Source organism: Cornus florida, unplaced genomic scaffold (genome assembly GCF_030987335.1).
Source record: "Cornus florida cultivar Cherokee Brave unplaced genomic scaffold, ASM3098733v1 CherokeeBrave_3.0.0_Hap2_Chr04, whole genome shotgun sequence".
In the NCBI taxonomy this organism is placed as follows: Eukaryota; Viridiplantae; Streptophyta; class Magnoliopsida; order Cornales; family Cornaceae; genus Cornus; species Cornus florida.
The window spans coordinates 104,196,443-104,207,010 of NW_026775574.1; the positions used below are offsets into that span (position 1 = coordinate 104,196,443).

The 10,568-nt window shown below is 35.7% G+C and overlaps 1 protein-coding gene across 2 annotated transcripts in view; it reads right to left on the bottom strand.

Moving 5' to 3' along the window:
- Positions 1-1,111: 1,111 nt before the first annotated feature.
- Positions 1,112-10,568, bottom strand: part of LOC132304416 (transcriptional corepressor LEUNIG-like) — a 15,523-nt gene continuing 6,066 nt past the window's right edge. Inside the window, exons 9-19 of one of the 2 annotated variants that reach the window (XM_059802083.1) lie at positions 10,448-10,497; positions 8,310-8,621; positions 7,938-8,159; positions 7,219-7,464; positions 6,987-7,119; positions 6,053-6,162; positions 5,747-5,896; positions 3,683-3,838; positions 3,429-3,545; positions 1,914-2,120; positions 1,112-1,583 (exon numbers count right to left, since the gene is read on the bottom strand). In XM_059802083.1, coding sequence (XP_059658066.1) covers positions 1,440-1,583; positions 1,914-2,120; positions 3,429-3,545; positions 3,683-3,838; positions 5,747-5,896; positions 6,053-6,162; positions 6,987-7,119; positions 7,219-7,464; positions 7,938-8,159; positions 8,310-8,621; positions 10,448-10,497 — 1,847 coding nt within the window. In that variant the 3' untranslated portion in view covers positions 1,112-1,439. The remainder of the gene's footprint in view (positions 1,584-1,913; positions 2,121-3,428; positions 3,546-3,682; positions 3,839-5,746; positions 5,897-6,052; positions 6,163-6,986; positions 7,120-7,218; positions 7,465-7,937; positions 8,160-8,309; positions 8,622-10,447; positions 10,498-10,568) is intronic. The other variant, XM_059802084.1, reaches the window with a different exon arrangement.

A 10,568-nucleotide genomic window follows, 5' to 3' on the forward strand; every position in this document is an offset into this window, starting at 1 on the left:
AATGCAATTTGAAGATGTACCGTGGCTACATCAATTTTGTGGACATGCTAGTGAGCTATATATGCATTTTCACTAATTTTAAATTGATGCTTATATTTATATATTTCACATTTTTGAGATATGAGTATCCACAACATCCTTGATTAACAGATAGGAACTTTTGGCTTTATTTAGTTTTGACCTTTTTCTAATCACAAGTTCACAACCCTAACTCTAACCCTAACCCTAACCAATTTTAAAGAAATATAGAGAAAGGGTAATCGTGGCACAGTGACTAAGGAATTTCTGGGAAACTTGGATGGTTCGAAAAATTATAAGGTGGTCTAAGACCATGTGATTCCCGTTAATCACGAAAAGTCATGTAATTAAAAAAATTGAATAAAGTAGACAATTTGATTGCATGTCATAGTCCAATTGGTGATTCGACTCTTACAGAACACAAAATTAAGCACCTGAATTGGAACAAAAAAGCGTCTGGTTGCAGGGTTCACCTTGCAAATACAATCATATTTTTGTTTTTAGAGGTTATAATATAGGGGAACTTTACTATAGGGTATCTACTAGTAATAGTTTCGTAAGAAAATATATAGATATATCATGTATCTTTTTTAGGAAAATAGTTATGTAGCTAGGGAATATTAGACCAAGTGAGTGTTAAAATTGAAAGTGGTGGTGATGTGAAAAACAGTACAAGAGTTAAATATGTGTGCGTGTGAAAAGAAAAAGAAAATTCTGCAGTTGAAAGATTTATTTTAAACAAGATTTAAATTGTTGGGTTTGTTTTCTTGAAACTGAAATCAGGGTTGATCAAGGAAGAGTCCGTTGTTTCCGTCAATTTTTGCAAATTATGGACATTTAAAGAAGATAAGACATTCACAATCAATGTGAATAAACTTTTCTAGAGTTTATCTTTCTATCGTATCTGCACTTACGAATAAAAAGAAAGAAAAAAAAATCGTATCTTCTACCTCCAGTAATGGCGTTTCATTCAGGCAAATTATTAAATATCAAAATAGAGAATCTAAAATTAATGTGAAGCTGAACACTGAATAAACAAATCCCAGCAACAAAATCAGTAACCTGAAATGACAAGGAAAATAATACCCATATGGAGAAGAAAACAGGTATCATACTTGATCCTAATCCTTAAGACAGCCAACACAGAGAAAACATAGGATGTCCATTTTGTAGGTACATGATATTACAAACAGTTCCTAATGATCGTCATAACGTTGACGTTAACGGATAAACGACGACAACAGCGACGGCCATAATACAAGTTTAGTTTCTAAGTTTTTTTGGTTACAAGGAACCAAAGATTGAGCTATCAAAATAGGCACAAGCTACTAACATTTGATAAGAACCTGCAAAAAAAAAAAAAAAACTATTCCTAATGCAAAAAAACAGTTTTGCTAGTAGCACACAACAAGAGTAATGTCTCATTTCCATAGCTTAACAATTCTGTCATGGCTAGCAGAAGCAACCAAACCCGTCACAGTTGATACAGCCAAGGCAGCAATCAGTCCTTCGTGGGCTGAAAGAGTCATTGTCTTGTTCTCGGTCATGTTCCAAAGCTCCAGTGACTGTAGCAAATGCCGGGAAGAATTTAAGCACATCAGTAATGTAAAACCATGTCAGTGTATTGTATAGAAATTATTGAGGGAGAAAAATAAATTAGAAGAAATGGTTTAGATGATCAATTTTGAATAAGAAATAGTTCTCTTTTCCAAAATGATGTTAACAAGGTAGAAGTTGAAAGGCCGCATTCAGCTTCCGAAGGCTGTGACATTATTGCAATATCTGACTTTTTATGTGTTGTATAAAAACCAACTTCAAGTGGATTTAGATTGACAACACAAACAAGAAAAAGTGCAATTTCACAATAAACAATACAGTAGAGCAGAGTGACTTGCCTGGTAACAGCCAATGACCAGCAATGAAGAATATGTAGGGTGGAAAACACAGGAGTGGAATTTGTTGCCATTACAACTTAGCTCATGAACACACTCCCCTTCGTTCCCTGATCCAAGTGTCCAAACTCTAACAGAATCCTCACTGACAGATGCCAGGAACTCGCCAGAAGGATCCCAGCAAACAGAATGAACCGGTTTTGTATGCCCCTGTAATAACGGATCCAAGATCAATCAAGGGAGTAATGCCACATAAAGAGACTAAGAAAGCAAAAATTAGATGTAAAACCCTTGCAGGTAAAATGGAATAAACATCGAGAATACATGTATCAAGAATTATAGAATCAGTAATAGTTTCCCAAAGAACTACATCTGACTCGTATGCTATAAAATATACAATCATAGAAGTATCCACTTTCGTATTGTTCAAGTGCAACTGTTCTTTGAAACAAAAGCCTTCTGCTTCAAGCACCAGGTAAAGTATTAAGACTCATATAAAACTTCTAAGGAATAAGGCTCTAATTAGGAAAAGAAAATCCAAAAGGCATATCATAGTTTTGTGTGGCCGCGACATTAAAATTCCATTGGACTAGGGCTAACATAATAGGACGTGTATACTATGCCACCGATCAACCTACCTGCAGCAACATGGATCTACTGTTCGATTTCAACAAACAGTTGACCTTTATACAAATGTTTTTTTTTCCTTTCCCCAGGTGGTGGGGGGAAGCATTGTATCAGAGAGACTAACAGATTAGGGATCAATGTGGACTGCTCCAGTTAGTGGGCGTATATCATTGCCAACAAAGTCTTTTATGCTATGTTTGGTTGGAAGGATGGAAGAAAGGAAGGAGGATGCTTCCATTGTTTGGTTGGAAGGAATGGAAGAGAGAGGAAGAAAGGAGGGAGGCCAATCTCTTGTCATCCCTCCAAAAATGGGCAGAAGAGAGGAGGGAAAAAAGGAATAATTGTTGCAAAAATAAGAACTAACATTTTTACCCTTCAATTATCTACTGAATTACTTTGTTGAAATGCCATAGAGGGATGAATTGGTGAAATATGTCAAAGGCAAAAATGGTCAGATCAAGAAGAATGCACTCCTTAATTTTCAATCACAGTGGAAACATATATTATTATGCATTCAAGAATATTACTTAAAAGACAATTACTGTTTTTTGTTTTTCATATGTTATTGTCCCACATCATTTATTGGACTTCATTAGATGTTCATTTGTACTCACCTTTTTGTTCTCCACATTCCTAGTCTGAGGCACAGATGAATTATACGCATCAATAATAAGTCCTAATCACATCCTATAACTTCGGGTGTTTATGAGGCATACCTTAGGGTCCTTTTTCTTCTTTCTTTTTTTTCCCCCTTCTATAAAGCATTTATCTCTACAACTTCATGTAACACTTAATTCACTGCTACTCATGGAATTCAAAACCAATAATTATGTGCTAAATACTAGCATACAAACCTTGGATTTCTCTAGCGAGATAAAACTAAAATCTGACCTGTAGTGAATGCCGACAAGCTTGAGTCTCCACATCCAGTATAGATACAATATTTTCGGCGGCGGCAGCAAGATATCTTCCAAGACGGGGTTGGAATCTCATCTGGGCCGTGCCACCCTAATACAAAAAGATATTATAAGATTGATTATCCCCGTCCCTCTTTCTCAAGGGGGAAAAAAGGAAAAATTAAAATCGAAAATGATGCATTCACATAAATATATAAAATGCAAAAGAACAAGAACAATAATTTTTACCTTGAACACTCTTGCGCAGCTACCATTGTTAATACTCCAGTATCTTATCTCACCATCCCCATCACAAGAGCAGATGAGGTCATCTTTAACTGGATGGAAGTCTAGTGACATAACAGAGTTTGAATGTCCAGTAAAAGTACGAAGTGAATATCCAGGCTGCAGTTTAATTTATAAATGAAGTTAAGAGTATATCTAGAATACGAATTCAAATCAAGTCAAAAATTATCTAAAAGAATTGGGCCTCCACAGCAAAAAGGAGATAAACAGAGACAATCAAAATCAAATAATTCAAGGAGACAAATAAAGTACACATACAAAAACAAAAAAGTCATTCAAAACTCTAGCACCAGAACGAACAATGAGAAAAGGAAAATATTAGTTTGACAATTTCAAGAATTAATTCTATGTTTATTAATTCAATGTTGGCAAAAAGAACTGGCAATTTCCTACTCAAATCTTCGTTTATAACGTGTCAAAGTGTCATAAATTCTTTGTAAGATGAAGATGAAATCATTATAGAACACATCACAAATCTTTACTTAATTACATATCTAGGTTAAGGCAAGTTGAGACCCTAGAGATCAATTATGACTCAGGTATGATCTTTAGAAGGCTCAAAGACTCAAAGTATGGTTTTTAATTATGTCTTCAAAATTAGGGTTTTGATCAAATGATTTAATCAAAATTTCCAAAACAGAGAGAATCAATTGAATGGCCAATGATTGAAATTTTGGAGGAAATTTTTTTGCTTGATCAAGGACTCGATTGAACCTTTTGAGAACCTGGTTTTTGGAAACACTCTCAAATCAAAATTTAACAAGGATTTATTTTCCAATTTTACATAGGACTCCAATAATGGCTATAAATATGATATTATAGTCATTCTACGCATCTCTCACTGGGGCTTTAACTCTACATATTATTGAGAGAATCTAAATCTTCTAGTGGGGCAAAGCTTGAGAATAAATCTACAATTCCTCACAGAATGCCATACTATATGTGATTGAGAGAATCAAAGCAAGGAACAAAATTGAAAACTACTAGACAGAGCATCAACTGGAAAGTTTGGAAAGAACAAATTGCATGGGCCTCACTAATCATGGAGATGAAAAGTCCAAGGAGAAGCAGATAGCGTAGGAAAGGGATTTGTTGACGAATCTGCAGAATGATCTGAGAAGATCTTGCGTAAGGTCTGACTCAAGAGGTGCTTGGTGATTCCAGGCTTTGGAATCTGATAACTTATTTGTAAACCACGTGGTTTGATGACAATAATTCACAAGCCAACAATATCGAATAGTTTGTGCACAAATTTTGTGGTTGAAAATATAAATTATCAAACTTTCCAAATCTTCAGATAGCAGCATTTTCAAAGAATATGAAAGAGAGAAGGGCTGTTTATGACCGTAGCTTGCATCTTAAATAAGAGAGCAAGTCCCTCGTTTTTACTGCATCATTATGCAAAAAGCACAAATATATGTGTTCAGAAGTCATTTAACTATTACCATATGACCCACAATGAAGGTTGTGAGGTAAAACCACCCTTGGCACTGGAAGCGCACTCATGTATCTAACAAGAAAAAAGCAAGTGGAAAAAAATGCATATGCTGCTCCTTGTTTATCTATGTGCCAAACAAATGGTGTGCCACAATGCATTTTTAAACCAGAAGGAAAGAGGTAAGTTGTGTCCCCCAGAAAAGAAAACCCCAAATGCTGAAATAGCATTTAAACACGTCCAGATTCCCTCCCCCAACCCAAGTAAATAATTTTTTTTTTGGGTGGAAGGGAGGGGGGGTAAAAACAACATTCAAGTGGACACCGTAATGAACAAATCTTCCCACAATAACATAAAAATATAATGTGTTACCAGCTCCACCAAAGTTACCACAGTTAGGTCAATGATCTGAGGTGACAAGGTCAAATCACAAATATAATGATAATAACAGAGATATTTCCAGAAAGGAGATTCAGATGAAAAATAATATACAAAGTCCGAAAAAGGAATATTTCAGAGCAGATATATACACAATTAGTTGAGCCAAGAAAGGAAAGAAAACGTATACTAACATTGTCAGCATCCCAAACCCTGACTGTTTTATCAAAAGAAGAAGTTGCAAGACGGGGTATGCTGGGACTGAAACGGACATCAGTAATTAGTGCTATATGTTCTTCAAGTGTTGTTTTTTGCTTCAAAGTATCTGTGTACCACAATACAGCCTGTAACACAAACCATCAGTCAAATTATTTCAAAATATTCTTCCCAAAAAAATTCTGTAAAAATTAAGAAGCATTTAAATTTGCCATAGTTTGTTTCTTCGGAACATTCATTCTCATACTCATTTACAATATTCCATCCAGCCTCTTGTTACTCACCTTTTTATCATGGCCACCACTTGCAAGCAGTTTCCCGTCTGATGAAAAGTGGCAACAGATAACTTTGCTTGTGCTAGCTCGAACAGAATTGACTTCCGTAAACGTGAAACCTGAATTAAATACAGAAGCAGTACCATTAAGACCAAACACGGACTATTGATCACTAATTCTGGACTCTCAGTTGTTGCGTGAATGAGACTCAGTTATTACATGTTCTGAATTTAGTTGAAGTTTATGCCTTATGATATTGGTACTGATTTTCTCAGGATTTACTTGATAAAAATCGTATCTGAAGAGAGAATAATAATTGAAAACTGCATGAAATGTGCAAATTGTAAACGAAGAAAAAAATTCAACATTATAGCTTATATAGATAAATATTAAGCATAATTATCCTTAAAATATATAAAAGTAGAATAATCATTATTATATTGCATACAACAGTGCATAGAGAGCAGCTGGTTTATCAGTCTGCTTGTATTTTTACAGCAAAATTTTCCTTTCCTAGAAAAGATGGAAATAAAATCAAACAGAGAAAGAAATTTAAAGAAAAACACTGACATGCAAGAGTAACTATATATTATGTTAGCTTCCAAAAAGAATTGAAAATGTCAAAACTACTCGGGCGATTCTAAACAGAAAGTTCAGAATAATCACAAAAATAATTTAAGATCTCTGTTCTAGGAAATACCACATCTAAGAAGAATATGGTGACAAAGCCTACACTATTATGCTAGAGTGGTGATGGAAGTTACCAGATGATCGACGGGGCAATCCTAGGCATATTTTTATAATTTTTTGAACACTATAGTATAATACAATAGAAAAAGGATATACTAGTTAGATTAGAAATGTAATAGTTTCCAAAATTTTCCATATTTTGAAGATTTTGTCACGATGCTCAAGCCAAGTAAAAAGATAGCATCTAACTGACCTTTGCTAACATCCATACAACGACCAACTGTATCTCTGGGATCTGTATCATCATGTGATAAAAAAGACTCAACATTATCATCAAGAGATCCATCCTCCACAAAATCAGCCTGCCCAAGATCTTTATCATCCCACTGTCAAAATGGAATGTCAATGTGAAATCATGCAAGTAAACAAAATAATAATAATAATAATAATTCCACCAATACAAAGAAAATGAAAAGATAGCTCACCAATTGATTTGATGGTGATGTCAGAGAACCAGCACCATCGGTGCCAAACATCATCAAAGGCTTCGAAGAACTACCACTATGTGGCAAAACAGGCATTGAGATCACATCTCCAGGTGTGTGAGTTGAAGGCGACGAGGGTGCTGAACTTGGGGAAGGTCCTGCTGTGTTTGCAGTTCCTGTGCTATTGGCAGGACCTGAAGATGACACTGGTTGCTTTCTCTTCCTTCCAGTCTGGTTTTTTGAAGCCTTAAAATGCATTAGAAACCATGTTAGGAATCAACTTAACAATTATATAGACCTAACATATGAATTATGAAGTTTACAATAATATCCCCAACCCAAAACACCAGAGATATCATTGCCCAACTCCCAAGATTGTAATGCCAAGTGTTCATCAACCTCGACATATTCTATAATATATTTAAGTTGAAAATATTACAGTGTCTTGATTTTGGGTAATTCAAGAATTATGATGGATATTTAAACAATAGGGAGAGTTGTTAATGTGAATTTTCAAAAATATGCCATAACTGCCATTTATTGTCCCTTTCAACTTCATTCTCATTCTCCACAGTTTTTCTTTTTTTTAAAAAAAAAAAAGGAACTCGCCCATGAATCATGATAGGGCCACATGGAGTGGAGAGAATGCCAAGAGCATGAATCTACTTTCAACAGATTGTCTTTATAATTTTTTTATGAGTAACCAGAATTTAACAGACCTGATCATTTCCACGAAAGGAGTTTGACATGCTACCATCTGCAGTGACACTACCAGCCCCAACAATTTTATCTTGCTGGTGAAGATTGTGATTTGAACTCTGGGATTGCTGACCAGAAAGAGCATGCTGCTGAAGCTGCTGCTGCTGTTGTTGATTACTGTTCTGTTGTTGTTGCTGCTGCTGCTGCTGCTGCTGTAGCTGAGCCATTTGGCCCATTTTTAACTACACATAAATCAGAACATTTAGAAACACAAAAAATATTGGACCTATGTTGAATACAAGGTAAACAAGGTAAATTATGAAAGGAAGAAACCCCAGAGATGCAACAACTTCAACGGCATAGAGGGGTTATTGATGGGGGGAAAAGAGAACCTTAAGAAACATATCTGGATCTCCACGAGGTAAAACAGGACAACCAGCTTGCAGAGGTGATCCAACATTTGGAACTACATCACCAACAGAATTTGAAATGCCATCCTTTCCGACACCCATGCTTCTGCTATTTAGAAGCATTCTCAGCCTTCTGCTTTCCACGTCATTGGCAGATGGGGAGGTCAAATTCTGCTGTGCAAGCATAAGTTGCTGGGTCTGTGGTGTCAGCATTTGAAGCTGATGAAAAGGCTGAGGACCTTGCATAAATGATTTTGGCTGCTGCAGAAGCCCAGAGCGAATCTGATCGAGACCCTAGTGGCGAATGATTAAATAGAAAGACAGAGAGTAAATAAAAATGCGGAAACAAACTTCAACATCACATATTCAAAGCCATGAAAAGCATGATCTGCAAGGCCAAGTTAGTAAGTTTGCATAACGCATTACCCAGCGAACATGAAAAATTACTGACAATGAATTACTTCAGATGCAAAACAAAAATGCATGTGATTGCCTTGGGTATCAACAATAGGTGAAAGAATGAGGTAATAGTCCAAAAACCGCCTTGGGGTCAATAAAAATAAGAACAGAATATCAAGCTCATAGAAAATACTTAGCAGGGTGTTTTAACATTTAATTCAGAGATCTGTGCTTCTCCTGCCTGCTCTTTAAATAATTGAATTTGGATACAGCAAGAAATTTTTGTAGGCCTGTCAAGTCTTGCAACAATGTTGGCAACATGAATCATGACTACACCGTCTCCAAGACCAAATGATAAAAAAATAAAAATAAAAATAATAAACAAAATAAAAACATTACCTAGAACTTATCAACCTGCAAAGCTATAAAATTCTGTCCCAGGTTTCCAAAAAAGGAGAAGGAAAAAGAAAAAGGCCTTCACCAAGACCAAATGAACAATGTGTTATAAAAAATAATGGGGCAAACTGATTATTGCATTACAAGTGAAGCCCAAACAAACGACAATATCCTCCACCATGACTAGGCCAATTCAAAACATAACACAAGGCAAAGCCCGATCCTGTAAGGCAACCAAACACCCAACAAAAAATGATTTCCATATCTTACTTTACATGGCAGCAATTCAATCCAGATCTCAAAAGAAAAAATGATAACAAGGCCATACTGAACCTATCACCCAAAAAAAAAAAAAAAAAGAAGTTGGTAGAAGTTCTAGAACTAGAACCAGAAAGATCAAAAATGTCTGTGATAATGTTTTGCATTATACACATAAAAGGTTGCCCATGAAGAACAACCATTGTACTTTGAAAACAAAACCAAAGAATCAATGAACAGCGAAGAACACCCACCACTTTACGGGACAGGAAGATTCTGATTCTACGATGCATTCTCAATCAAGTTCTAAATTAAAACAACGATTTCATATTCCATCCAAGAACCCTGTAGCAGAATTTCACTTTTTCAAACCTCACAAAGTTCTCCAGCTCTAAGATGAGACATTGAATACTTGAAATGCTACCTTTGTTCCCAACAGGAATCGTAAAATTAGGAAATTCTGAGGTTGAGGGACAGGAGATGAAGAAGGTGAATTTCAAGCTGCCTTTTGAAATTAAAAACTTCAGGTAGACACCAATCTTACCAACTGTTACATTGAGAAACTCTGTTATAACAGTTTTCAGCGAAGCCCCCCCCCCCCCCCCCCCCCCCGGTTACATAAAGTTCAGAGTTAAAGAAAGAGATCTAGAGGCCCCAGACCTGTTTACTCATGTACTAAGATCTGTTCACTCATGTACTCATTAACCATGACAGGTAGTTTGCCAACAAAGGAAGACCATTTTTTAAAGAAGACAAATATTCTGAAGCCTGTACCTCAATTCAGCTAGAAAAACTCCACTAAGTTATCTTTGTTCCTACTAAATTTATTTAATTATTATGCTGAAGTCAAGAGTGTAGAGTAAGTGCGGAATATTTTTTATTCCCTAAAAATTATTGCATCACAAATGCAATAAACTGACACATACCCATAGCATGAAATTCTAAGCAAACCACATTCTAACCCTATATTTAAAAAAATAATTTAATAAAGCATTAGACCAGGTACGTCAAGATTGTCATGGTAAAGGAAAGGAAGATAGTGATGCAAGGAAGCATAATACACTTACAGTGAGGGGCCATCCTTTCAATGTCAAATTATTACCACCTTGATTTGATCCTAAAACAACAAGCACCTTGTCAGCCACAAGCAAGGAACAACTAAACGTTAGCCATTAAGTTCCACCATCT